Source organism: Umbelopsis ramanniana (assembly GCF_025399195.1).
Source record: "Umbelopsis ramanniana AG unplaced genomic scaffold K450scaffold_10, whole genome shotgun sequence".
Classification (NCBI taxonomy): Eukaryota; Fungi; Mucoromycota; class Umbelopsidomycetes; order Umbelopsidales; family Umbelopsidaceae; genus Umbelopsis; species Umbelopsis ramanniana.
In genome coordinates this window covers 336,068-349,903 of record NW_026252096.1, presented here as the reverse complement: position 1 = coordinate 349,903, position 13,836 = coordinate 336,068, and the positions used below count along the sequence as shown (strand labels likewise).

At 42.3% G+C, this 13,836-nt stretch overlaps 5 protein-coding genes and 1 non-coding gene across 6 annotated transcripts; 3 read left to right on the top strand and 3 right to left on the bottom strand.

Annotated features, from left to right (window-relative positions):
- Positions 1-373: 373 nt before the first annotated feature.
- On the bottom strand, positions 374-1,380 carry K450DRAFT_228556 (uncharacterized protein). The gene is made up of 2 exons (XM_051586938.1): positions 798-1,380; positions 374-706 (listed from the first exon to the last, which is right to left on the bottom strand). Exons 1-2 carry the CDS (start codon positions 1,319-1,321, stop codon positions 700-702), a joined length of 531 nt encoding a protein of 176 aa, XP_051447351.1. The 5' UTR covers positions 1,322-1,380; the 3' UTR covers positions 374-699.
- A 1,163-nt stretch (positions 1,381-2,543) lies between these two features.
- On the bottom strand, positions 2,544-4,822 carry K450DRAFT_228554 (uncharacterized protein). Its single transcript, XM_051586937.1, has 3 exons — positions 4,642-4,822; positions 2,924-4,558; positions 2,544-2,863 (listed from the first exon to the last, which is right to left on the bottom strand). Exons 2-3 carry the CDS (start codon positions 4,491-4,493, stop codon positions 2,700-2,702), a joined length of 1,734 nt encoding a protein of 577 aa, XP_051447350.1. The 5' UTR covers positions 4,494-4,558; positions 4,642-4,822; the 3' UTR covers positions 2,544-2,699.
- Positions 4,823-5,403: 581 nt separating this feature from the next.
- Positions 5,404-6,695, bottom strand: K450DRAFT_228548 (uncharacterized protein). Its single transcript, XM_051586936.1, has 3 exons — positions 6,155-6,695; positions 5,639-6,089; positions 5,404-5,544 (listed from the first exon to the last, which is right to left on the bottom strand). The coding sequence occupies exons 1-3, from the start codon at positions 6,644-6,646 to the stop codon at positions 5,513-5,515; spliced, it is 975 nt and encodes a 324-aa protein (XP_051447349.1). The 5' UTR covers positions 6,647-6,695; the 3' UTR covers positions 5,404-5,512.
- Positions 6,696-7,135: 440 nt separating this feature from the next.
- On the top strand, positions 7,136-8,489 carry K450DRAFT_228544 (uncharacterized protein). The gene is made up of 4 exons (XM_051586935.1): positions 7,136-7,448; positions 7,510-7,916; positions 7,990-8,215; positions 8,295-8,489. Exons 1-4 carry the CDS (start codon positions 7,243-7,245, stop codon positions 8,455-8,457), a joined length of 1,002 nt encoding a protein of 333 aa, XP_051447348.1. The 5' UTR covers positions 7,136-7,242; the 3' UTR covers positions 8,458-8,489.
- A 1,139-nt stretch (positions 8,490-9,628) lies between these two features.
- On the top strand, positions 9,629-13,432 carry K450DRAFT_228538 (uncharacterized protein). Its single transcript, XM_051586934.1, has 12 exons — positions 9,629-10,205; positions 10,265-10,596; positions 10,674-10,787; positions 10,854-10,950; positions 11,009-11,173; positions 11,235-11,387; positions 11,447-11,619; positions 11,694-11,886; positions 11,951-12,048; positions 12,131-12,478; positions 12,543-12,659; positions 12,726-13,432. Exons 1-12 carry the CDS (start codon positions 9,800-9,802, stop codon positions 13,302-13,304), a joined length of 2,775 nt encoding a protein of 924 aa, XP_051447347.1. The 5' UTR covers positions 9,629-9,799; the 3' UTR covers positions 13,305-13,432.
- Positions 13,433-13,728: 296 nt separating this feature from the next.
- Positions 13,729-13,800, top strand: K450DRAFT_t31. Its single transcript has one exon. It is a non-coding gene; the product is annotated as a tRNA-Pro (tRNA).
- Positions 13,801-13,836: the final 36 nt, after the last annotated feature.

The following is a 13,836-nucleotide window of genomic DNA, read 5'->3' as shown; positions in this document are numbered from 1 at the left end:
GTATGTGAGATAGAGACCATTCAGGTTTTAAAAGGTAAGAAAAGGGGGAAAAGAGGACGTAACCCGAGAAGAGCGTATTTGTTTTACTTTAAGGCTGCCGCGTGGGGATCTTGATGTATAGGATGGGGAGCGTCGGGCCAAAATAAGAAACTAGAAATGTCCGAAATGTGGGGAGCCATGTTGCTGTACAACAAAGCAGCTTCGTCGCGTGGGACTGAGAGAAAAGGTTTGATTTGCATTTCGGCACGTGTGATACTATGAAGATAACGTGGTCAGTTTCCACGTTGCATGGCTGAAAAACGCCAAAAAGCAATGGCCGTGCTCTACATCAACCTTGATTGCTCGCTCTTTCACTTTGTCCCTTTCCCATACATTGCTTTTTATAAGACGTTTTATTATTCTTATTACAAAGCGCTTCCAACGGAGTTCCAACTAACATCGGTTCACTATCTGGTCATGGACCGAATTGGTTCAGGCTTTTTCAGTCTGGGATGTACGACAGATATGGTGTTTCCTTGTGACCATGGGCTGGTCACAAAGAGTGGTGACCGTCCGAAAACAGAATCATTGGGCATTGCTGAGAAATAATCCACCTCTTCTTCTTCTATAATAGGAGCAGATAACACTTCATAGGTGTTTTTTATGGCTGATCTCAAGTTGGTCAAAGTTTGCTTGGTTTGCGATTGAAGACTAAGAAGATCAACACCTTATCAGCATCACAAAAAAAAAATTTATATGCGTTACTGCTGAGTTGCTAGGAGGACTTTCAAAGGCTCCTGCAACGTTGCACGGCTTACCTTTCTGTTGGAGCCACATTTTCAAGGGTATCTCTAAGATTCTGGTAAACCGATATCAGACCATCGTAGGCTGTGCGGGGTATGTTCTCTGGTGCGACATTCTTCTCGTGGTTGGCAATTTCCTGGCTAAAATGGCGGATCTTGTCAGATTCCTCGTTGTTCTTATGTAAATATGGACTGGGACTTGATGAACTTGATGATTGTGTCACTATATGTGTCCAATTCTCTTTTAAAAGCCAAAGCTCCATTTCATGCGCCCTCAGTTGCTCACGAAGGTCTTCGACAAGTCTCTCTTTACTAGCGATATATTGGAGCATCTCATTTCTTTGCTCCAATTCATTCGCATGAGACCTTCTTGCTCTGGCAATTGCTTTAAGAGTTGATAATGCCTGTTCATCGTAGTCTTCATCGTCAGTTTGGTTATCAACTAATCTACCATATTCATTATCGTTAAGTTGCAAAGAGCGCCGTCGCGGAGTATCAAAATCTATGTCTTCAAACTGGTTATCATGCTCTTGCAGCATAAAGTATTTAGGTTATTGAGAGGTTATTCAAAGCAAAAACTTATGTGAAAGAAGTTGTTACGGGCGGGAATTATGATGATTATTTTTTGTTTTATTGCTGATTATGGCTACCTTGGGTTTATAGGAATCATAATGATATCACTCGGATCACCAATTTAAGACGTGAGGCATGTTGAGAATCACATCACGAGGCGCGATAGCCTCTGTGCGATAGGAGCGTTCATTGACTTTATGATATCCGAAATCTGAGCAGCAAGTTCTGGCGACTTTACAAATTGCGCTCGTATATGATGTCTGCATATTGAAGAAAAAAAGATGAATATGTGTTTGAAAAAAAGCAAGAAAAATAAAATCACGATGTCCAGTCGCGCATGCACTTACAAGAAATCAAAGACTTGTTCCTGCGCTTGCGTTGTCCAACCGTCCTTCATATCCATCCGAATTGAAACTTGTTTGACCATATGCATTAGCTCAATAAGTATCTACAATGTGGTTATAACTAAAAGATGTTTCTATCCAATTATAAATCATCACTATTTTCACTTACATCAGCATCTGTGTGAACAGCATCGGTATTATTCAGTTTTTCGGTTCGATGAAGGATTGGACCAAGCATAGCACAAATATACAAAAGCTGCACATCCGTCTTCAATGAGTGTTCTTTTCGTAAGCGCCTTAAGAACTCTAGCAGATGATCAAAAATATCCAGACTTGAGTAGTGCAGAACACTATGGAATAATGTTAGGAAACTATTGGCCGCATTGGTACTATAGTTGTGAACATTGAAGGTGTAGTCGTTGAATATGTAGGGAAACACCATGGCTTTAGAGAGTCGAACACTGATAGAGTTTTTCAATATAGCTGTGTTTGTAACGTCGCTTAGTGGTTGCGGCTGTACAGTCTCGCTATCGAGATTTTGAGGGATACCACATCGAATCTTGCATGTGGAGAGGAATGTCAGCACCATATAAATAATCAACCTATTCACACTATGACCCTGTATACTCACCAGTCGGCAGGGTTCTGAGATTTCGGTCAAGTACTGATCGCCCGTTATCAGACTCATGAGTTCATCCCATATAGGTTGCAGGTACTCCTCAATCGGTAACGCAGAAATGAGCAATCCAATCGCATGAATCGTCAATGCCTGCACACCAATATGTCTGTCACCTCTAAACAACGCGAGATCTAGTATGTATTTGCAAACTGTCTCTGGGGGCGTTGGCGTGAGAAGAACCTCTAACAGTGCCACGTGGATACCTTGCACAGCGGGACTCCCAATTTCTCTAAAGTGCCTTTCTGGTAAATTTGGTGTCGCCTTTGGTGCGCATTTTTGAGGTGAAAGATCTAACAAAAAGTGAAGACGGAAAATGTATCTTTAGATCACTGAATTCATCTTAGTCCAATTCCTCAACATGTACTTACTATCGGCAAGCTTGTGAAACACCGATTCAAAATATCTTGCTCCGAAAACTTCTGTGCCTACCATCTCGTCTGTCGCGTAGGTAATAGCTTCAGGCAAGAACTCGTACTGAGTAAAGTCTGGAGGGTAGGTTTAGTACATATTCATACTTTGGTATCCTAACAAATCAAACTACTTACCAAGAAGGCGTAATAATCTCTTTTTGATGTATGGCTGGTGCAGTGTGGGTGATGAATAATGGTCTAGGAACAAATTGCAGATGAAGGATAGCGGGTAATGGTGATATTGGAAGAGATGGCCGTGTTTGTCAAGTATGCGTGCAAGTAAATCAGGCTGCTCATACTCTATAAGACGACTAACTATCACATCGAAGAAGGGTATAAAGCGCAGGACCACGTTTGTAAAGTATATTGGCATAGGCGGTGAGGTTGGTGGATCCATATGCTGAGTTTGCTCGAAATCCTTCATTCCATATGCTTCAAATTCAGAATACTCAGGAAATTGCGCCAAATATGTCATCAGCTTCTCATGATAGTTATCTTCCGCCCAGTATTTAGAGCTGAACTGTAGGGAGGTAAATTTCTCGACTCGTCGTGAGAATTCAGGCGATTCTAATAAGAGATATTCCAAGTACTGGAAAGCCTTTTCCGATCTTTCTGCGTTTCCACTTCCCTTGACAAGCGCAAACACCACATGCGTAAAGCTGATCCATTGGTGCTTCCAAATCATTGCATCGAGGCACTTGTAGTTAACTTGTATGTCACCTTGTGGAGCTTCCTTTGATAGTATAAAATCGACAAGGTCAATGGTATGAGTTGCGATACGTGATGCCGGTATACATAACATCGCTTTTCGAACCGATGGCATATGAAAAGCATCAGTAGACATTCTCATGAGGGCCAATGTCCAGATCATTGGAAGTAAACTAGATTGATTCTCCAATACAGAAAAGAAATGCTTGATTGCTCGCTCTTTCTCATTTGAACCCTGAAGTAAAAACGCCATGTATGCCTTGTTGGTCTGAATCATTTGCTGAATCTTGGCATAAGTCACTTGAGGTCGTAATGGTATATTATGATTGTTGGAATTAGGATCTGTATAAAATGATCGAACCGCTGGTGGAAAGAATTTGAGTGCTTCTTCAGACCACTCTATGCGATATTCGTACAAGTTGGAAAGCACTCTATGAATCTGCTCCGTTCTAATATCAGCTTGACCTCTTGTTTTGATCAATCGAACAATGCTAGAAACCATGCTACGAGCAAGCATTTCAGATTCTGCAAACCAAATTGGTTTTTCTCGATTAGGGTCGTCCAGTGATCTCAACACCTTTGCATCACTCTGCATTCGCATAATATTGATCGCAAATGACTCCAAAACTTGATAGACTTGGCGATGGTCCAGATATGATAGTGAGTAGCGGATATAGTGTAATAGTCCAGATGACAATGAGGAGTGTTTCAAAAACCGCAAAAACCTGTGGTTAAGAAGTTGTAGGATGGTGTGTAGCCATCGCACAGTGTGATCAGGTAGCAGTGACTCTGCTTCTGGTTTCGACTCGTAACGCGTTTTGATGAGCTTGTCGCAGCGACGTAATTTGTCGAAAATCTCTTTGATCATAAGCTCGGCTGAGCATGGTGCGCTATATAAGAGCTTGTATACCACATCCAACACATGAGGAGAGACGCACGTTATATTACTTGACGAAGCAGCCTGATAACGAGGACCAGCTTCGGTATCAAGCATCATCTTGTAAATCAACTGCAGCAAGCGATGTTTAGCGCTGACGTTTAGAAAGTCCAAAAGCTTGTAACCTAGGGTGCCACCTTTGAGAAATGTTGCCTTTGGATACCCCAAGGTACCTATCTCTACCTTGTTTGGTACCAGATACACATACAACGTATTCGCTACTAGATTCTGTCTCAGCTGACTCTCCATGGCAACCTTCATGACCTCTTGCATGGACAAATTGCAGAAGACCGTTGGATCTGTAGCTTTGCTATAGTAGTGATTGCTAAAGTAAGCTTGAACTTGATAGCATAACCCCGCATATTGTAAGGCTGCAGCAACTCGAGGGTGTCGTTGCTTGATATTAGTTCGATCTTTGATATTCACTTGCTGATGGTTGATAGCACATTGTAGTGCTAAATCTCGAAGAGAGAAGGCGCCTTTGGTCAAAATTTGCTCCTCATTGTACAAACGAACCAGTTTGTCGAATAGGCGTTCATCGCCTTCGAAATCTTTCTGAATCACACTTGAACCAATTTTTTCAATGTGAAACAACTGAAGTAAAAGCCATATGAGAGAATTGTCCTTCATCATTTGATGTTTTGTTCCAATTGGGTATGGCTTTCCATCATATTGATAGACCAAATCATAGAAATCTTGCAAAATATCTTCATAGGTGAAAAATTCGGCGGTGACAAAGCTGTACAATTGATCCGCAGTCTCCATCATAAGCTCCCAAAGGTCAATATTATCCGGAATGAGCATTGTGATATCTTCCCCGCGAACGTTGGTGGCAGGGTTGTATGGCTCACGTTCTTTTGAGGATTCCTGTCTACGTTCAAAATCGCTGTTTTGCTGAATGCATCTAATAACATCACGTATCTTTGTGATCATCGCTTTTCGCACTTGACTAGTGTCCAATCCAGTGATGGTGAGAGATTTGGTCAGTTGCCTGAACTCATCCATGGATGCTCTTTGGAACAGCATATCGCGGAAGTGTGTTTCGATGCCAGTGGAATTACCCTCTTTGACAAATTCAATCAGATCTCCTTCAAACATATGGTAACTTGTTCTTGTAGTCAAGTCATTGTATTCATGTCTTCGACTCATTTGAGAAATAAGTGGCCATGAAGCATCGGGTGGCATCATCAAAAATGCTAAATGTCTTCTACGTTTTCCAAGCTCATTGATAAATTTTTCCATGGTCCAATGAACGCTTTGAGCAAAAGTTCCCCGTAGAAAGTGACCATAAACATCGGGGAGAGCCACGATGATGTCGTAGTGAGATACAACACCTGCACCGTCACCATGGGGTCCTAATAACAATAAGTTGATCAACTCTTTTCCGCTATTGAGGCAGCGTGATTCGGATTTGCTGAGATCAGCTGGTAGAGTATTGATTTCCCGCAGAACATGCTTTATGATATTGATGGCCATCAAGGTTGGTATGCGATCGAGAAGTTTAACGTCCTGGCGTATGGATGCAATCATATATTGGAGTGTTGCCTGCCATATACGATAATTGACGATTGAAGGCTGTGGGTATGCAGAAGGTGCTGATTCGTTTCGAATAGGCATCATCGATCCATGTAAGAAGTGGCCATACAGCTCTGGGAACTGTTATGCTTTTGTCAGTCGATAATTACAGCATTTTCATTTAGTTATTATGTTAATCCACTTACCGAAAATATGATATCGTAATATGACACCTTTGGTATGACAATTGGCTTGGATCCGGTCGACGTCGTAGACCTTTCGCTTTGAGTATCCTTCAACAGGAATGTATCCAATAACTCTTTACCCATATCAAAACATTTTTGTTGAATGGAATTGACCTCGATTGGAAGTCTGGTCAACTCTAGCAAAACATGTTTTATGATCCCCAAGACCACCGGTGTAGTAATACCAGCATTATAAAGTGCCTGAGGTGCGACTTCTTTGATACAAGAAAGCATGAACTGAAGATTCATTATCCAAATTTGATATGCAAAAGGAAATTGCTGTGTAGGCCGCAGGGTTAATGTCATTCCAAGATCTTCAAAAAGTTGCGATAATGGAAAGGTGGGAACATTTGGCGTGGATGTGATAGGAACCAAGATCAATAAGTGGTGTAAAAACGTGAGAAGATGCGACGTTTTGACTACCGTCAACGGAGGTTCACGATATTTTATCATTAGGATTTTCAATTGTTCAGCCTGCGATACACATAATTAGAGCCCGTTGACACATGATAGCAACACAGGAGATACTTACCATGCTTCCCGTCTGACATGCCCTGACAAACTCACTAGCAAGTATGGCGTACTCACTCCTTGAGGAAATGAGGCCGCTTTGGTACTTAAGACCATGAGCACCGCCAGTCGGGTGTAGTAAGTGCAATCTTTGCCTTTTTGCAGGGTTGGAATTGAACAAGCTATTGTGTTTTTCGTCAGTATCATGTAATGAAGTGGATGGAAATATGAGTTAGTGTGCTTCGTACCCGTAGTATGAATTTCCGAGCTTGTCAGCGGAATCGACGTCCTAATTTTCATTTTCAAGTTAATCATAGTTTATGCCGAGCAGTCTTATATTTATGTAACTTGGTATCGAATTACCTCAGTAGGAACATCCTGAATGTCCGAGAATAGCCGAGCTATTACAGTTCGTAAGGCTTCCATTCCAGAGAAATTGGCAAGGGCATAGGAAACAGGGACGTGTTACCCGTCAGCCTTTAAAGGCTGAAGCTTCCGGTTGGTGACTGCTATTGGTCAGCTTGTTGCTCCTTTCCCAAATGTCATACCGATCAAGATCTCGCAGCCCACGACGAAGCTACCGTGACTATAGCCCAGACCGCCAATCATACCGTCGACGTGGAAGGACACACTCTAGATCGCGTTCACGTACACCTTCGCGCTCACGGTCTCGGTCACCCTATGAAGATCGTCGTAGACGAAGGGATTTCAACCGCGGTGGACCTAGTGAAGACACATTTGAATAGTAAGAATAGCTTCCCACTGCTCACTGTTGTCACAATGTTCTGAATTTATTTGCTTTAAAGTCGTAGGAGAACTCGCGAGGAGGCTACTGTGACATTTTGGGTGCCATCTCCAGAATTACGACCTAGATCACCAAGTCCAACTTCCGATACTGGTAAAAAATCGAAGCGCTCTCGACGCTCTGCTCGCTATTCTGACGATTCAGATGATAATTCAGCATCTGAAGACGACAAGAGCCGACGAAGAAAGTCCAAAAAGTCTAGCCACAAGAAAAGAAAGAGTAGCAAACATAAAAAATCTAGTAGCAGTAGTCGAAGGAAACACAGACGATCATTAACACCGACTGACGAGTCTGCGAGCGAAGATGGTAGTCGATCAGAAAAATCTGCATCAAACGATAAAGATAGAGTACTTGAAGTAGATGAGACTCAATTGGATGCTGTCCCGGATCTATGGGTTGAGAAACAAGGTACGCTTCTTTCACAGTTAAGGAAAACGACCGAAGATCATACTAACTTCAGATCCTGTATATTTGTATTCAGTTGAGATGGTGGATGATTCTGCACCTGTAGGTCCTCTACCTGTAACAGCACACGACGACCATTTGAAAGAGAGGGCATATGGAGGAGCACTTCTACCCGGTGAAGGTTCAGCCATGGCGGCATATGTTCAGGAAGGCAAACGTATTCCTCGACGTGGTGAAATTGGACTCAAAAGCGATCAGATTGAATCTTTTGAATCTGCCGGTTTTGTCATGAGCGGTAGTCGGTAAGTATCTTGGCTAATGAGATTAATTTTTTCTACACACCAAGTCTTTATATGTTTAACACAATTCACTCCCCAATAGTCATCAACGTATGAACGCAGTGCGTATGAGAAAGGAAAACCAAGTCATTTCAGCCGAAGAAAAGCGTTTACTTCTCACTCATGCATCCGAGCAGAGGCTTAAGAGAGAAAATGAAATTATATCTGGATTTCGTGATATTCTTAGCGAAAGGCAAAAGAAATAAACCATGGCCTGCCAGCCAGTTAGTTTGATCAATTTGAGGAGGAACATTTGGGCGTGACTGTTGAAATTAAGGTGGACTTCAAATGCGAGTTTTTTTTGATCTTTTCTTGCAAGGCCGAGATCACTTTTCAGCTGCCATTTGATCATGGGACGAGCTCGACCACGCTATAATGAGAAGGCTAGAAGCTCTTCTAAAAAACCAACTCAAAAGCCTCATCCTAGAGCTAGGAATGGTGGCATGAGCACCACTGCCTTTGAAGAAAAAGACAATTCCACAGCCAGTACTAGTAGTAACCGTAAATCTGAAATGTAAGGGATAGGTATACCTTCAACAAACCACTCAATAGCTAGCTAACCTTTCTTCAAATAGTGAGGACACAAACTCTCTTATATATGTACCAAAGCAAAAAGATGAATCCAGTGAAGCTGAGGTATGTTCTTTCCTGGATGTCTTTTCATTTTGGGCACAACTCTAACTTTTATGGCTTCAGGCTCCAGTGGTCAAGATGTCGTCAAAGAAGAAGAAGAGGCTGGATAAATACATTGTAAGTGCGAATTTATCTTTGATCTACTCTTAAGCGCAAATTCTGACTTGTGTACGTCAACAGGAGCAAAAGCTGAAGAAAGACGCTAGAGCAGGTTTGCTCGAAAAACTTTCGTATGTACTCATTTGTTGTGTCAACAAATTCCGATCCATTTGCTGACATTTATTTAGGTCGTCTGCATGGTCGTCAGATCTTTTACTTTCATCCCGCAAACTTGGTCAAAACAAAGAAACTATGCGAGAAAAGCTTCGAAGAGCACTCAATGAAGAAAAGGCTGGCATACACAACGACAACTCAGATATACGACTCCTTGTTGAGTCCGAGCATGGAGATGTAGCAAACTTCGTTGTTCCCGAGCATGTTGAAATTGTCAGTGGATCAAAGAAGAAGAAGAAAGGAAAAAAAGCGACGGTAGAAGAAGAAGCTGATGTTGGTGATATATCAGTTGAACAGTCCACTGCATTGACAGAAGCCAACATACAGCCAGTGGAAACAACCACAACCGCAATAACAGCTAAAGTGCCTCAGGACACTCAAACTCCTGTAGTAATTGGTGGTGCCTTAAAACAGTCAGTAGATGGTCATTCTGTTGAGCTCGTCAAGAGGAAGCGTAAGAAGAAGAAGGTGGGTTTCTTTCTCTCAAAAGGTTTACAATCCGCCGTTCTCTCATAAAATTGACCAATTCCTTTTTCATATTTGTAGTCGACTATTCCAGAAGCAGTTCGCAAGAAGCATAGGCCGTCAAAAGCAGACGATACCGATTCTTCTTTCGATAGTTCCGACTCAGAGTACGACGCCATGAGCGATAGCGAACCTGCCATGAAGCCCAAGAGCAAAGCCGAAGAAGATATAGACAATGGCCCGACTGCGTTGGAACAAGCTGTAGAGGCAGTAAAAGGTGTAAAGGAACCAGTCACACTTCGAGTTGTTGAGGAAGACGATGAAATCAAAAAGCTGTTGTTAGAGCGCAATAGAGGCGGAGACCTGAGCCACGATGACTACAAGCCTTTCTATGTCTCTGTCAAGCGTAAGCCAGAAATCCAAGCAGCAAGACTGAAGCTTCCGGTGTGTGGTGAAGAGCAAGTTATAATGGAAGCCATCAGAAATAACACTGTGGTTATCATTTGTGGTGAGACTGGATCTGGTAAAACAACACAAGTTCCACAGTTTTTGTATGAAGCAGGATTTTCTCACCCAGATAGCGGTAAGCCTTTATTTTTTTCTTTGGTTGCCTTAACTGCTAGTCTCACTCGATTTCTATAGTCAATCCTGGCCTCATTGGTGTTACCCAACCACGCCGTGTCGCTGCTGTCAGCATGGCCAGTCGTGTTTCGCATGAACTGAACGTCACCGATGAAGTTAGTTATCAGATTCGTTATGATACAACCACCAGCAAAAACACAAGGATCAAATTCATGACTGATGGTGTCCTTCTGAGAGAACTAGCGGCAGATTTTCTGCTTACAAAATACTCCGTTCTCATTATTGATGAAGCCCATGAAAGAAATTTGAACACTGATATCTTGATTGGTGTCATAAGTCGAGTTCTTAAACTGAGAGCCAATTTGAGTAAACAAGATCGCGAGAAGATAAAGGTATGTTGATGTTTTGGGTGTATGCAATCGTGACAACGTGTACGATTAGGAGATAGATTAACCAGAGACATTTTTAGCCACTTCGCGTAGTCATCATGTCAGCAACGCTTAGAGTCACTGATTTCACTCAAAACAAGTCTTTGTTTGACAACCCACCGCCTGTTATTAAAGTTGATGCCAGACAATATCCAGTAAGTAAAATGGACCTGATTTGACCGCCTTTACCACGGACCCTCTCTGACTCACAGATGCTATAGGTATCTATTCACTTTAATAAGCGCACACCAGAAGTTGACTATGTTGACGAAGCCTATAAGAAAATTGGCAAGATTCACAAGAGATTGCCACCAGGAGGTTAGATGGCTTCTTAATCCCGTCATTTGCATACAACGATTCTAATTGAGGTCTTTAGGAATCCTTGTCTTTTTAACCGGACAGCAAGAGATCGTTAATCTTTGTAAAAAGCTTCGTCAGCGATTTCCTACGCTGCCAAAGCGTGCTTCGAAAATAGATGTTGCAAAAGAAAAAGCCTCGATTGAAGCAGAGTCTCGTATAGAAACAGTTTCAGCACGTAACGGTAAGGTTCATAAAATATTGTTATGATGTACGATATCTAGATTAATTCATTTTTATTGCAGAGGATGTTGAAGCTGAGGAGATTGAGCTGGGTGACTCTGCAGATCAAATTGAAGACTTTGAGCTACCTGATAGTGACGAAGAAGACGATAGCGACGATGAGCTTGGATTTTATGGCGAAGATGACGTGCCAAATGAAGAGGAAGACACTGATGGTAGGTTGGATTTATTGACCGGCCTGTATAATGACACGATCTAATCAACCCTTGTCCAGCTCCCTTGCACGTTCTTCCGTTGTATTCCTTGCTCCCCACTGATGCTCAGATGCGAGTGTTTGAAGATCCACCTGAAGGAACTCGCCTATGTATTGTTGCTACTAATGTAGCAGAAACATCTGTTACTATTCCTGGCATTCGATATGTTGTTGATGCAGGCAAAGTGAAAGAGGTATGTACTAGGATGCGTGGTAACGGCTGATGGAAGGGTTTGCATACACTGACCCGTTTTCGTTACCATAACAGAGGCAGTATAATTTGGGCACCGGCATTCAATCATTCGACGTGGACTGGACATCAAAGGCATCTGCGGATCAGCGCGCAGGTCGTGCTGGTAGAACAGGACCTGGCCACTGCTATCGACTTTACTCCTCCGCGGTCTTCGACAATTACTTTCCACAATTTTCTGTTCCTGAAATTAATCGCATGCCTATCGAAGGTAATTATGATACTAGATGATATCGCTCAGCTTCGCTATACTTTACTAAATGGCTTCTCGCTAGGTGTCATCCTTTCAATGAAATCAATGTATATTGATAACGTGGTGAACTTTCCATTTCCCACACCTCCACCAAAGCCCAATTTGATCAAAGCTGAAAAGGTACCTCGAGTTTAAAACAATTATATAACTGCCGTGATGTATAGGTACTCAGTGGCTGACACATTGGTTGCAATCCTTCTAGATCTTGACACATCTGGGAGCAATCGATCGTGATCAGAAACGCATCACTGATTTAGGAAGATCAATGGCCACTTTCCCTATCATCCCGAAATTTGCCAAGATGCTCATCATCGGCCAACAGCATGGATGCTTGCCTTTTGTGATCGCCATTGTCTCTGCTCTTTCTGTCGGAGATCCAGTCTTAAGAGATAGCGACCTGAATGACCTTGCAGACGAGGAAAGCGATAGCGACGATGAAAATGGTACCACGGATGTGAAGAAAATGGAACTTCACAACATTCGTAACGAAAGCGTTGCTGAGAAGGAGCGCAGAAAGTTGACAAGAAGTAAATATTACCAAACCCAAATGGTAAGTAGTCTGGCTTGGTCAACGCGTTGCTATTGAGTCGCTCCTAACTGTGCACTTGTAACAGAAACATGCCGGATTGGATCCTACAAGCGACATCATAAAGTTACTCAACATAGTTGGTGCCTATGAATATGCTGGTGCAACCCAAAGCTTTTGCGAGGCGAATTTTGTTCGTCCCAAGGTAAGATTAACGGTCTACAAATACAAAGCAACCTCCAACTTTTTGACTAAGCCATTTTCTGTTTAGGCGATGGAGGAAATAAGAAAACTTCGTAGACAATTGACTAACTTGGTTGTGGCCAATTGCGACGGAGTCGATGTCTCGATCGACCCTAAAATGCAACCACCATCTACACTACAACTTAAAGTTCTGCGACAGATCCTTACCGCAGGTTTTATTGACTCTATTGCTGTACGCAAGGATTATATTGAAAGCGGCGGAAGCGAAGGCAGCAAGTTCAAGAGCACACGAGGTGTCCCGTACAGAGTCATGTGGAGCGACGAAGATGTATTTATACACCCATCTTCCGTCCTTTACCATCAGCCAGCCCCTCTTTTCGTTGCGTACAACGAGCAGTTCAAGAGCAGTAAAGTGTGGTTGAAAGGCGTGACAAAAGTGGAACCAAAATGGCTTGCTAAAATTGGTAAATCAATGTGTACGTACGGAAAGCCTCTAGAATTCCCAGTTGCCAAGTTCATGAACGAAAAGAAGACTGTGAAAAAGTCGTGGGTTGTTCCAAGCTTTGGTCCTAAAGGTTGGCCATTGCCGCCAGTTGAAATAGAGCAAAAACTTGTTGGCACTCGCTGGGTGTTTACTACCCAGTGATCTTGCGGTTTTAGTTAGCTAAAACAAAAACAAAATGTATTATACAGTTATCATTCTGCATTTTGATTTTCCCTCATAAAACTAGCATTGTATATCATATAAATTCATCTCTTTGAATCATGTTGACATCACGGCTTGATCCCTATGATTTCATGTATTTGCACACGGTTGAAGCGTAACCTCAAAGATTGAAATTTCCGGAACTTGGAAAATTAGATGCGGCAGGAGCGGATATATGCGAACCGCCAAAAGTTTTATGTTATTCTTATACAAGAAAATTTTTCTTTGTCTCGACACATCAACTTTAATGGTATATCTTCTCACTACTGTAGTGACAAGTGTAGTGAACTTTGATTAATCTATATATTATGCTTACAACTATGGTATGAATGAAATGATAGTAGTGGTCCACAAACCACAACAGGGTTTCGTGGTTTAGTGGTATAATTCCCGCTTAGGGTGCGGGAGGTCCCGGGTTCAATTCCCGGCGAAGCCCATTTTTTGTTTTTTAGGAGCAGCTTTTTTTTTTTTT